The 14,447-nt window shown below is 40.1% G+C and overlaps 1 protein-coding gene across 7 annotated transcripts in view; it reads right to left on the bottom strand.

Moving 5' to 3' along the window:
- Nucleotides 1-236: 236 nt before the first annotated feature.
- The window catches only part of LIMCH1 (LIM and calponin homology domains 1), a 174,107-nt gene continuing 159,896 nt past the window's right edge, over nt 237-14,447 (bottom strand). For all 7 annotated transcript variants that reach the window (XM_084205237.1, XM_084205238.1, XM_084205239.1 and 4 more), the window contains 7 exons: nt 13,467-13,603; nt 12,570-12,700; nt 10,635-10,758; nt 9,302-9,379; nt 6,626-6,734; nt 5,655-5,757; nt 237-3,291 (listed from right to left, as the gene is read on the bottom strand). In XM_084205237.1, the coding sequence (XP_084061363.1) occupies nt 3,266-3,291; nt 5,655-5,757; nt 6,626-6,734; nt 9,302-9,379; nt 10,635-10,758; nt 12,570-12,700; nt 13,467-13,603 (708 nt within the window). In that variant the 3' untranslated portion in view covers nt 237-3,265. The remainder of the gene's footprint in view (nt 3,292-5,654; nt 5,758-6,625; nt 6,735-9,301; nt 9,380-10,634; nt 10,759-12,569; nt 12,701-13,466; nt 13,604-14,447) is intronic.

The following is a 14,447-nucleotide window of genomic DNA, read 5'->3' as shown; positions in this document are numbered from 1 at the left end:
TTCATCTTTTACCACAACAGGCACACATGCTCTTGTGAATCGAGGGCTGCAGCTTTCAGTGGCAATCCACAGTGTATTTTGCCATCTCAGCCATGTCTTTTTTATTGTCTCATCTCATACACTAAGTCCTGGAAAGCATAGTTTGGCTCAGCCAAGCCCAAGCAAACAGAAGCCTCTACTCTGCAATCCAGGTTCATGCAATAGAAGTTAGTTAGAATAAGAAGAATCAACACCACCAAAGGTAATCAACATTTTATTTATAAACATACATTTACTATAAAAGCTGTTGAGTTTTAGACAAGTTTTCCTAATTTCCAGAGGCATTTTAGAATAAATAAAATGAAGGGAATATTAGCATAATTGGTATTCAACATTAGCCCCAGCTAGGAGAGCAATCCTTGTCCCTGAATGGACATGCAGATAAGGATGGTCCCCTTCTGGTTCACCAACCTTTACGACATTCACTGAAAACTACAGATGTACTGCATCAATAACACTACATAGCAAGAGTAAGGAAAAAATACACCATGAAAATGGGCTTGTAAAATACAGATGGGTTATGACACCTGTTCAGGTTCTCTGAAGTAGTAAGAGGCTAAATAAATTCCAAAACATCTAAAACCCATTACATATATTGTACTTGCTCAGTAATAATGAATCATTTACATTGCAGTTCAAATGTGGGAAAGCATTATTTTTTTCTGTGCTCAAAGTTCCTGATTAGAAATGTATAATCTTAATGCGTTTAAAATGGAAAAAAAATTAAAAATCTTAGCCTGAATGAATTTGCCATGTAAGATTCCAGAGGGAATATAAAATCAAACATAAGAAGTTGGCAAGTACGATTTAGAAAACTGTTGGAAATGATTCTGTGCTGGTGAATAGATGTTCATTAGGGGAAAAAATCGTCATCGTTGAGCGCTGCTTCATTTCACTTTGAGTACAATCAACTTTGCTAAAGCATGCATATACAAAACGATCTGATAGACACTGGGATCAGTTTCTAAGCAGCTCCAGAGACCCAGTGAGGTGTCTGCAGTGCGATGCAATATCCCTCCCCCCTCTTTCATGCACTTTATCCCAACCATGCTCCTAAGCCCTTTGGGCACTTACCCCTAGATGAATGAGAAGCGGACCTGACCTCCGAGACACCAACCTTTGATACACTTGGGGACTGATTTGCACATCTACCTCTATCACGTGGGTGAAGCAGTGCTAGAGACTCATATCAAATAGATGCACAAGCATGCACAGTCTCATTTAAAAATTAGGTTCAGACATTATATATTTACATATCCTTAATGCAGCGTAGGGAGTTATACAGATGTACCACATCAGATACGAAATCTGCTTCTTGAATTTCCATGTTACACATTCTTTGTGGGAAAGTGTTTTAACAACCACAAGCCGAGAGTAAGCATCCTGGTTATCAAAACCTTTTAACAGTAAATCATGCAGGTGGTTGATCAAAATATAGGATATCACTTTTAGTTCCAAAACATTTGTCTGATTTATTTAATTTTTATTTAAAAACATTCCCCAGGTGAAGTCCATGAAGGACTTCAACTTGTTGGATTTATTGCATCCATAAGTCATTGCTGACTGTGTGCAACAGCTTTGCATTTTCTAAGGCACAATATTAAGGAAGTACTATGTAACTTTCCAGCAGATAGTCACAATGTCCTCCAATGACATCGCATGTGTGTGTTTGATGACATGCAGTTTTGCACGGTTATGCAACTCACATGCAAGCAACTGTCTAGCATTTCAATAAATAATTGCTATCTAGAGAACAACTCAGAATTATTGCTTCCCTAATAACCACTTCATTTCTATTTACCAACACATCAAAAGATGACAGATATGCACATAGATAAAAGAAATCTCTTTTTGTTTAGTTTTATAGTGGTTTTAAGGCAGAAAAATATTTTTTCCCTCCATTTGAAGATATTTCCAGTAACTGTTTACCAAAAAGTGTTAGGATATTTTACAGTTGCAATACATTCCCTAACTTTGTCTGTTATTGCAGATACCTGCTGAACCTTTGTTTCAATGAGCTGCTGTATCACTTTAGTAAGGAGCACATGCTTAATCAAAGAGCAGAAAGGAAAACTGTCTCAAACGCAGGCAAGGTAGTTTTTCTGCCTGTTGACTCCAGCCTCCTCCCTGCCCATCTTCCACACTTCTGGGTTTTGCTGACTATTTTTGGATAGTGGATGGAGGAACACAGGCTCAAGGATGTCTAATTCTCTACCCTGGGGGGGAAGCACCCAAACCACATGTGTTTCTCTGCATGAAATTTCAACCAAGTGTAATGTTTCCAAGTGAATGAGCAGCTGTCCAACCCACTCAAATCAATTGGCAAGTTACAAGCCAAAGAGAAAACTTCACCACGGCACCAAACTGCGGCTCAGAGAGCTCTGCTGGGTCTGCCCGCTCGGCTGCCTCTTCCCCACATCACCTTCCATCGAGTTCAATAACAACACAGGCTGCTGGACTCACTAAGAAGGATTGCTCCTGATGGGAATTTTTCCATTGTTAATGGTATGCAGTCTTTAGGTTTAATGAAGAAATCTTTATTTCAGAGGATATTAAGCTATAGTCATGAACATTACTTGAGGTACACAAACAAAAAAATCCTATGACTAAAGGTGCAATAATTTATTTGTTTAACTTCTACCCTCCATTGAAGGTAATATAAACAAAATATGCTTCAGAAGTACAGGATGTATTATCAAACTAGTCTCTGTATAAAAAAAGTTATAGCTTCAGTTGTAACAGAGAAGTCGTGCTGTGATGTTTAGTTTTTCAAATGCACTGATTAGATACTATCTTAAAATTACTTCTCAGCTCAAGTTGGCATATTCTATAAAGGTTCTGTAAACTTAAACTTTTTAATTGCTAGAAATATTAAAACAAAACAGCTTTATTGCATGTTTATTCTCTTATTACTTTCAAAAGAACAAGGTAACAGACTGGGTATCATAAGCATACCTGAAAGGTGGTTTTGTTGTTTTTTTTTTTAATAGTATTTAGGCTTTGCCTTCCCAAACATGGTCATACATATTTTGCAAATTTCTTAAGGAAGCAAAAACCAACATATTGCATTTCTAAGGAGCAGGTGCAGCTTTTTTGTGAGTTTTTAAAAACGAGATGAGAGCCATCATGTCCATGAATTCAAGCTTTTACAAGTGATTGTCTGGAGGCAGCCGATATATATGAGAAGAGAGTTCCTTCTTGAAATTTCTTAGGACTGAAAGTCATGTCACAATGTGGTTGGCTGTCCAGCAGCTAGGTAAAACAAAACCAAAACAGGTAATTGGTTACAAGTTTTAACAAATATAGGCTTTTCTGCACATGATCTCTACAATTAAAAAAAAATGTATATATATTTGTGCCCTGTCTTTTCTTTCTCCTGCAAAGTTGGGGCAGTAACTACTACAAAGATTCAGCATAATTCCAGTGGTAATATATTTTCCTTGCAATGTGTTGAATGCATTCTGCATGAAGTTTTATCTTATTTTATGGCCAAAGTACTTGTGTGTATGTTTATTTCAGGCTCTGCAGCCTTTGACTTTGACACTCATCAACCTGTGACCATTCCCTGTGTTTGACATTGAATAGAGAATTTTCTCCTTGTGAGGTTTTGTTGTACAGAAACAACCTACTGATAAAAACCCCACCTATTTTTATCTGAAAACCAGAAATATTTTGGACCCTGGACCACAACATAATCCTTAATGCTTTTCTAGTCATCTTTTTTGATGATTTATTTTGAAACAGAATTGTCCATTTTTTCAGATAAGCTTCTGAGAGCCAAAATATTTCATCAAGATGTCCATAAGTGTCTCAAAACAATACTGACTGACCCTAGGTTAGTCAGAGACTGTCACTTCTGCCCACTGCTCCACAGGTTTCATGGGGGCAGAAAGGCACAAGCCATGCAATCAAACTACTGATTTGACATTTTGCAGCATTATTCCTAGAACTGGAAGGCAAAACACTGACATTGCACCAGTTTATTCTTAATTTCAGGTGTGCAGTGCATCAAATTTTAGTTAAAAAATAGTAACTAGCAATATTTGCAGTTCTATCAAAAGTAGTCCCTGTGAATTGTCAACAACAGTTACTGCAGCTGAAATTCAGCTAAATGGATTTTGAGATTTTGCATGGCCAGGGGACACAGAAGGAAGAGGCAATTTGTTGTAAAAATTAAAAACCCCGTGCCTTTATTATTCTTCAGTAGCCATACATTGTCTCAAAACCTATTTCCTCTGTTATGGACTTGGTTACATGTTGCTGGGTATGTACAAATGTAAAATATTGTTACATGAAACACTGCACACAGATCTCGAATGCATTTTCTAGTAACACTGCTGTAGAAATTATGATGGAGAGAGTGATTTCTACAGCATATAAGCTGAAAATTTTTGAGCCTTTATCTATCCTATCCTCAAGGGACACAGATTTTCATTTAAGCAAAAAGGACTAAGAAGAAAAGGAAATTATAACTTTTATACCTTCCTCTATTTTTTGTGTAAAGCTGGATGTGCAAACCTGCATTTTAAGACTCAGGACCTCATCCACATGAGGAAGGTTTATACCATCAAGCACAAAGGGGAAAAATATTTCTAAATATTTCAGGTTTAATAAACAATAAAAAGTTGATAACATTTCTTAGCAGAATTTGAGAAAAAAATCGCCAAAAAAACAGTTATACAATAGCACCCTCTAGCTCTGCTGATGGAGAAGTATCTCATTCCTGAAGCATCAGAGCAGAAGTACCCATTTTTCTTCTAGCAAAGGTGGAGAGGTACCTTTCCTACTCCTGAATTTCTACAGCCAGTGCTTTTGAGAGAGGGCAAGGGAAATAGTGAGGGGAAAGAGTCCACTTATCAGCTGGAACTGTAGGCAGTGAATATCCCAAATAATATTTAACAAGAAGACAACAATTAATCCTATTGTTTTCCATCTTACTGTTTCCACAAGATGGAAACCAGCATGAGCACTGAACACCACTGGTGACACTGGCAAAGCTGAAATGTTCTAGTAATTTGGTATCAGTCACAGAAATCCAAGACTTGGAAAGACATTTAGGTGACCTGCTCTAAGGCAGCAAAATCACAAAGTTTTCTTTCTGACATGCAATTGTTGGGCTCATTCTTCAAAATTTAGGGCAAGCAACACTCTTTAGCACATATCTGGGGATACCACCACAAGGATTCACTACAAGTTACAGAATGTTCTTAATATTTTACATTACCATTTTGTCCACAAAAGGGAGGCCTAGAGATTTAAAAATGGGAATGTCTCCAAGTTCAGCCCAGAGTCCTTTATTGGGTAGAATTCTCTACATTCTCACATGTGATGTGAGAGATCCAAGCCTCTGGGTCATGCAAAATCTGTGCATAGTATAGGAGTTTATGTTTATGCACAGAAACAACCTTTAAGTCTAACAGCGCTCAGCAGAGATCCTCTGGGAAAATTTAATGGGCTTGGAAATCTTTTCTGAAATGAGAAAATCATTAAAACGACTTGGGAAGGCTCCTCTTCCCATGGTGAAGCTACACCTGAGTGTCAGGGCTGGACAAAGCTGCCGGTTCAGATCATGGCCCCCGTGTCTCCTGTCAGAGCTGCCAGGACTCAGCACTCACTTCTGGATCGGATGTAGCAGTCGTTGCAGTTCAGGAGACCATTTCTGATCCTGACATCCGTGCCGCTCGCTGCATCTCCCAGCTGGCCCTTGCAAACCCCACACTGTCAGGTGAAGAACAGAGAAAGTAAGAGAGACCATGCCCTGCTATTTGTCACAACTGTTCCCAAATTTTTACTTTTGTTCAAGTAGTTCTTGGAATGGGGAGAAAAATACCCTGCTAGAACCCAGCCCATACTCCTGGGGAGCACTGCAAACCAGTAAGAGGGTTTTTATAGAGTCAGAAGTGTTTAGGACTGGATTTCAGCAGCCCCTGCTTACACAGAAGTGAAGCCTTATTCTTATATGGGACATCTGACTTTGAGACTGCATTCTGAAGGCAGGTAAGTTGTGATGGATAAAGTTTAAAGAGGCCAGAGGTTTAGTCTGGGTAAATGTCTAAAATCAAAAAAGTCTTCACAAATGTCTAATATCAACTGAGCCAGAGATAATGGATACTTTCTGATTTCTCTAGAAAACACTTCGGGTTATTTCCAAACTGAAGCAACTCAAGAACAGTCAAGAAATATTTCCGGTAAAAGCCAGAATACACCATTCATTCCATAGCCAAAGCTTTCCAAGCATGGGGCAGATGAAAGATGGCTTTGGGACTGATCATGCTTTTGGAAGGAAAAAAAAACCCACCTAAAAAATCGCAAGGTAAATAATGCTATATTTAAAAAACAATGAGCACAATAGAGAAATTATATGGTGCTTCCCCCCAGTAAGTATGGAAGCTAAATTTTCTTGCTTGATCACAGGTTTTTGTCCAGTTTATGTGTCTGACTGCAAAATAACACATTAGTTGTGTTATTTCCACTTTACAAACACGCTCAGACATAACAACGATGTACATCCCCATGTCCTCTCAGTTTCACATCTACTCTCTACTTGCACGAATTGAGTTTTTTCTTAAGAAAGCAAGAACCGTACCCTGAAGCACTGAATATGGAAATAAAGACCGAGTGTTTCAATAATCATGGCAGCTCCTTTTCCAAGAGGGAGACCACAGGTAGAACAAAGCTTCTTCCCGCTGACAGACCTAGGAGGCAAACATGGCTGTAAGAACACTGCAACAGAGAGACAAACACGGCTTAAAAAACACTGCAGCTGATGCTAAAATGAAGCCAAATACCAAATATTTGGATAGGTTTATCAAGAGGGACAGAATGGGAGGAAGGAGCACTGGAGGAGTTTACATAAATACACACTGACCCCTCAGCCATGTTACTGAATCCACCTGCACATCTGCCTTCTAGATAAGCAAGCAAAGGGCTTAAAATGCTTCAAAGCACATCAACACAGATACATTTCCCTGCCATTCTGCTGTGCTAGATCAAGGGAGATGCAAGCCTCTTAACAGAGGCCTGGGTGACAGGGAACCATGCCTGGGGATTCACGGAATCATTAGGGTTGGAAGGGACCTTAAAAATTATGTAGTTCCAACCCCCAGCCAAAGGCAGAGAACCTTCCACTAGACCAGGTTATTTAGAGCCCCATCCAACCTGGCCTTTAACATCCTCAGGGAAGGGGAGTCCACAGTCTGTCTGGGCAATCTGCCTCACCACCTTTGTAGTAAAGGTTACTTAGACCTAGTCAAAGTCCCAGCAATTCACACAAATTACTTGAGTCAGACTCTCAGCCTGGAAATGTTTCAATTTGTTTACAAACAGACTTGCTCATTGCAAGTCAGAAAACAGGGATGCTATTCCTGCACCCAGTCAGGCTGGTGAAGCCAACAGTGACAGCATGACTACAGCAGCACAGACCAGGCACTGCCTGACTCGTTTCAGACTGTGCTGCTGCAGCCACTTCATACTATAACTAGTCAGAGAAAACCTGAAATTGGATCTCCACTGGCAATGCAGAAAATACTTCAACTTGCACCTTCAGCAGCCCTGAAGGACTGTCTGGACCTCTCTCCTAAATCTGCTGTTGGATGACAGATGGGTGAAGGTTCAGAGCCCCAGGAATAACTGGTGCCCCTTTTCATAATGGTTTTAATGACAGTGCAGGTGCCCACTTTATGGGTCTCATACTCTTCACTTCTCTCCTGCCTGTCAGCCTGCCAGAACTGATGGTTGGCCTAGTGAGATGAACCTGAGACCAAAAGGGATCCTCTGTCATTCTGTGTCATCCATGCTTTTTTCAGCCAGGGCTGAAACCAGGAGAGAAACTTTGTGATACTTCATGAGTTTTGAAAAGACAGTTTGATGAAATCCTACTCAGATAAGCGGGTTTACAATCTCTTGCTATAAGGTTTTGATGCAGCTACACAATAAGCCACCAACAGAGACAGATCTGGACTGCTGCATCACAAAGGAGCTGTTTAGGGGGAAGAAAAAGAGACACAGAGAAAGAGAGACAGAAACAGCAGAAAAACTCATCACAATAAGAAAATTGTCCTTGCTTCCAGCTATTGACCCCACCATGTATACAGGCAGCACAGACATATGACCCTCTTGTTGGTTCATTGTCATTATTCCTTCTAGAATAACTTTGCTTTTTTTTTTTTTTTTTCCTCCTACAGCCTTAACCCTTCTGCTTCTATGTTATTTCTGAGTTGACCTTTGTTTTTACTTCTTCTCCACTATCAGAGTTACTACAAGAGCAAATTAAAGTCTTGGATCTTGGGAAATTTTTAAGTTTTCTAATGTTTTAGGGGAAAAATGAATTAAATCACATCTATTGTTTACAAAATTAAGATTTATTTCAGGAAAAGATAATGCAGAAGATTCTCAGATCTGAATATAGCTACTTAATAATATGAAGTAGCTATCAGAACTAGAGACCTGCAGCAAGGAAATGATCTGCAATCCCACCAAAACTGCAGCTATGGTTAGAAAAACATAATAAATTGTTCACGTAAAAAACTCTCAATAGTTTCACATCAATGCAAGTGGCATCAGAAGGAGGGCTTTGCTCTGAAAAGTGAAGACAATGCAATTTAAAAAGAAAGAAACTTGCTGTGTTCTATGCTGTATTAATTTACCCTATATAATAAGCAAACTGATTTTAATATATCCCAAATTACCAGTGACTTAATCAGGCTACAGTTAACATTTATTCAGAGTTGGTATACATAACTCACTGAAAAACGTACAGATTGCTTGAGAGAATCAAATCTCTAGGAGATTAGCATGATTGTGGGCAAACTAAAAATCAGCAAAAAAGCAAAATGTGTTTCTAGTTTGGAAATTAAAGGAAAAAATTATTTTTAAATCAGCAAGTGCCAAGGTCAAGAACAGATCTTACTCCTGAGCATGTGACTATTCACAATGAAGACATTCTTTGACTTAAGTGCTCTGAGCTCACACTTTGACTGAGGTTTATACTGTCCCATTTCAATGTCATCGAAACTTCAGTGATCAAGCAGAGTTCTAGAGCTGTTTTCTGAACTGTGTTATTTGAAAACATAACAGTCCACTGAAGCTGGCAAAAAATATGGGAGAGGGAGCTACGTGTTTATCCCATGGACAGCTATGAATTGCAACATTTAGCAGACTTAATAGTGCATCCGCATAATACTAATGTGATTTTCACTCTGGCAGTTCACCAGCAACTACAAGATGTGCTTGGTCTGCAAAATTCCTTATTGACCTTTAGTACCTGTTGGGTGACTGACTGAGAGCAGCAGGAGAGCAGGGAGATGACGGCCCAGATCGGAAGTTCTCATGATAGCCTGCCCTAAAATACAGCACAGAAGATGCATTACTACAGCTGAACAACAAATAAAGCCAGGTTTTGTATGGAGAAATTCCAGTTAGTGAATTTCAGGCTTTTTTCTTCTTAGTCTGCTTGCTGCTGTGCAATCAGGTAACTCACACAGTAATCAGCCACGTGGAGACTCCTGCCCACCCCACCAATCCATCATAGCTCCCACCAGGATGAAGGAGGGTTAAGCCAAGTCACAGCACACCACACCACAGCACACCACAGCACACCACAGCACACCACAGCACACCCTCTGTTGGCCCTGTACTGAGTAAAAAGGAAACTAGCAACATGGAAAGGTAGTTTATTTAGATAACACTTATTTTGTATCTATGCTTCTCTGAAAGAGCTTGGTGATCAAAACCATGGTTTTTGTTACCAGAAATCATATGACTGATCCAAACTGTAACTGCTTAAAGTGGTTTACAGATTGAATAGCAATTTTCTCAAACATATGCACAAGCAGTTTATAATGAGGAAGAGGTAGTCAAACCTCAATCTACATTAGTTTTGACTGGATACAACCTTAATAGAGGTAACAGGTTCTGCAGAAGATTGTGTTCATATATATGCTAATGAAAACAGATTTTCCTTTCTCGTTGGATAGCTTCTTTTTGTACATACTAGGCAGACAGATTCCTTATTTACCAAAAGAACTGGGGCTACCATTCAGTAAGGCTTACTCAAAAAGCACAGGCAAAGCGGCAAAGAAAAAAGACCTCACCAAAATTTACAGCAGAAGGCAAATACCACTCTTTATGTATCTTCTTTTAAAAGGCATACTTTTTAAAGGACTCGAAAGTAGCAATCACTATGTGTTTGGAAGATGGGGAATGAAGCTCCTGGATACCAGCTTCAAAGAGGCAGATATAACCTGACATTCCCACTTTCATATTTAGCTACTTACTAGCTATAAATGTTTGTCTCAGGCAATTAAAACAAATTAAACACATGAAAAGTTATGCAGATATGTGCTGAAAGAGCTACGGAGAAAGAAGAGGGAGGCATGCAGGGGGTGTGCTCCCTCCTGAAATTAGTAACCGTGGTGCCTGTAAGGAGAAGTCAAGTAGATAAATGTTAGCAGTCCTGTGGGAAAGCCAGACATGAAGGGCATCTTCACACGGCAGGACTCATCAAACCCCACCAATAAAGGATGCTGAGCAGGAGTATAAGGGAGAACAGAGCAAGCAAGGCTTCTCAATCTCTTCAATAACCTTGATGCCCTCACCTCCTTGCTTCCCCTGCAGAGCTTGGTTGCTGTCCCACAGTCTGGCCCAGGAATGGTCTCTGCCGAACGTCCTCTGCGCACTGTGGAGATCGCTTCGTCAGCAGCTGCTGGTTCCAGGAGGCACCTACAGTGAGAGGGGGGGAAAACTCAGCACTTGAGGCAAAATGCTTTTGTCAGTATTTATAAACCATCATGGACTGTGGGCACACAATAAAGGAGACAGATGTACTGCTCCTTAAAGCAAACTTCTCAGAAACCCCCACAAAGTCAGAGACAGGTTTTGCTACACCAGAAGACCTCTATGGAACATCATTCCTTAGCATCACCCTCACATACACATGATCTACCCTGCTCCTGAATGTATTTCTGAAGGGGAGAGAGCAAGGTCAAACAGCCATCCACAAACAACACTTGGAAAATAAGGTATTGTTGCAACCAAGGAAGCACCAGAGACGCTGAAACTTCTGTGGTGCTGGAGGATTCAACGTTCTCAACAGCAGGAGTTAGGGGGATGGTGGTATGGCCACTGCTGTCCATAAACCTACTGATGAACAGCAATTGCTTTGTAATTTTCCTCTGTGCTTCACATGGCTCAGTGACAGTAACAGCCTCACAGCAAAAAGCAATGAGCTGTGAGATGCCCAGGCAGCCAGCCATCCTATCTTTGAGAGACAGCGCATTACCTGGACCCTGCAGGATGAATTTCGTGGCTCACAGCTGGGGAGAAGCCTTACCCTGCTGTGTGCCAATCATCTGGTTTAGAGAATGAAAACTTTGCTGGGGCCTATGAAAGTCCTGCTACCTATTTTGATATCAAGACAATGAACCCACATACCTGATTATTTAAGGCTATATAAGGAGGGAGCAAGGATGGGATGCTTTAAGAGGCATGAAAGGAGCTGTCAGAATACTTGCAGAGGACCAAATTGTTGAAAAGAACCTAGAAAAACCCTGAAGCAGGGTTATTAGCAGACATAGTTTAAAATTGTCAAACCTGTTAAGTTTGCTTAATCACTACCATAAATCCCCAAGGCTGTATTTCTGGATAATATATATTCTGCTTGCTTTCTTTCTTTGTGCAACTTTTATCAAAGCACTAAGAATACAATAAAACTGAGACAAGGAAGCCTCCTAAGTTAAATAGACTGAATTTTCATTTGCAGCAAGTAATAACGCTGAAAACTTTTCCATCCATAGACAATTAATTTTTTAGAATAATGAATTTTTATGCTGAACTGAAAACAAAAATCTAAAACTTGATTTCAGAATTTGCATTCACTTTCTGTCTTTAGTCCTACTTATTTACTTTCCACTCTTCACTTGTATTAGATTGCTAATGATGCTAAGTTCATGAATTTGCCTTTTTTTTTTTAGGGTGACCCTCATGACAGCAATGCTTTGGGGAAGTTCTTTCCTTCAAAAACATCAATACTTATGGGAGCTAAAAAAATAAATTAACTTTAAATGTCATTAGACATTGCTAATGACAAAATTGAGGCAGGTCTTGCTTTAGGCTTGGCTTGAAAAGGTTACATATCACATGTAGTGATTTTGACTGGACTGAAATGGACATCAAGAATCTAATTAGCTATAAAAACACAAAGTAAGTGTTGGAAATATGCTCTCTGTATCAAGATAAATCCTTTATTCATGTAAGATTATGTAAAAGATGGAAGATAACCATTTTAACTGCTACTGTGAACATGCAGGCCTATAAACGAGATATCTGCTGCAGGAACTGTCATCTCTGATGAAAACAAGAGGAGTTTACATTTCACCTGAACATATTTATCTTTGCTAACATAAAATAAATTTTTAGTCTGAGACATTTGACTTTTGAAGATATATGCGTACTGTCAATTTCCAAAATTCTTTGAGTTAGGCTCCTGCCTGATTTCAATCTGGAGAAGAACATATGCATAGGAAAAGTCTTACTCTCATCCTGGTTCAGAGGCAGGTTCAGTCTGGCAGGTGAGCTGCGCTCCATCCCCGGCATGTGGTGCTCCTGCTCACTTCCTCCTTTCAGGATACCAGTCCCTGGGTATCCTGAGAGCACCTTATTTCCACTGCAATAAAAAAGAAGTCACATTGTATACATAAAGCCAGGAGAAATGTCACCTAGAACATAATGGCTGAATCAGGCTTTTGAATATCAGTCTGTTTTTTACAAAAAAGACTTTTGTTATTGTGTCAATTTTGCAATGACAAAGCAATGAAAAAACTTTGATGAATTAACAAGTTTGTCTCCAAATAGTCCAAGTCCTCCTGCTTACCTCAAACTGCCACTTAGATGTGCTGGAGATCATTTTGGATTTATAGAAAAGGGCTCCTTTGACAGAAAAAAAGCTTTAATCCACGTTCTCTATACACTGCTCAGCATCACCAGATGCCTCTTCTCTTTTGTGAAACCTGTCAATTAGCAGCTGAGCAAAGTCCAGGACTTCAAACACCACCATGCAAGATGGCTATGGCTTTTCTAAGACAGCCAGGCAATTTCACACAGGTTCTGAGTGAAAACAGTTAGTCTTTCAGGCAGCTTGTGAAATGTGCACAAGACACAGCGCAGTGATGTACACAGACATCTGAGCTGTCTAAGGTCTGATCTGGTTGCTGTGACAGCCTCTTGGCAAGGCCATACATGGAAAAGACAAGCCTTCTGATATGCACAACTGTGCACTGGTCTGTGGGGCCAGTGAATACTGATCAGGATATATTGTATCGAGGCCACAAAGTGCTGATGCTCCAGCATCAATTGTGGGCAGGTGAGATATCCCAGAAGCCAAGAGAACACAAAGCTCCACAGGGTTAGAAATGCTTAGGGTTAATACATACCTCCTCTTTTCTTGCCAGAGTTCACTTTCCTTGCTTTTCAGAGATGACATACTGTCCTGCTCCCAGAGCAGCTTTTTCTGCTTCGTAACTTCTTTTTGCTTGCCTTCCCCTGGACAGCTGTTTGAATCAGTTGAGTTCTAGAAGACAGACGAAGAGGGAACAAAGAGCTCCCTTTGAATTTGGCATTGGTGCACACATGGGAAAAGTACAGGCTGTCCCTAGATACATTGTGTTGACACACCTTATTATCAAAAATAACATTTCACATTTGTATAGTAGAGCCACTTGACCCTGGTAAGGCTAACTTTGGGTTTAATTAAGACTTTAGCTGAAACAACAACTGGTTGGACTGAGCTGAGCATGAAATAAGTTAGGTACCAATTATGGTGCTAAGAATGGCAAATTAAAACTTCCCATTACATAATCTTTGGCAGAAATCCTTGAATTATTTTGAGAGTCTAGACAGTCTGCCATTAGACTTGTGAGGATACTGAATGACCTCAGCTTGCTGCCACTGCCCAGGAGCAAAGCATTACTCACGTGCACTGGGCATCCTCAAAGGCAACACCAGTGCTGCTTCCAAAGTGGGACAGGAGTGGTTCATACCTGACTTGTGGAGCTTGAAGAAGCAATGGCATGAGATCCTTTGCTTCTGGTGCAGGCAGTGTCCTGACTGGGGCATAAGCAGCTCCACCAAGGAATTTACTGCTACACAGCCATGTGGAAAATCAGCCATGGCTGATGCCTTTGCACAGCGATGAGTGAGAACAGGGGGGCAGGAAGAGTGAGAGGAGAATCAATTGATACAGTACTCCTAATCCTGAAGTTCAGTGGAAAAAGGCAGATGACTGGGTGCTGGTGCCTTAGGCAAGAGAAAATTGCATCTCTGAATCCCACATTTACTCAACTGTGATTTCACCTGGGGTGTCATTCCCTGATCTCTGCAAACACTAGCTTAATCAGATGCTAGATGCATTAAAT

This window comes from Fringilla coelebs (genome assembly GCF_963513975.1).
Source record: "Fringilla coelebs genome assembly, chromosome: 4".
Taxonomy (NCBI): Eukaryota; Metazoa; Chordata; class Aves; order Passeriformes; family Fringillidae; genus Fringilla; species Fringilla coelebs.
Note: the sequence above shows the minus strand (reverse complement) of the source record. Positions and strands in the feature narration are given on the sequence as shown.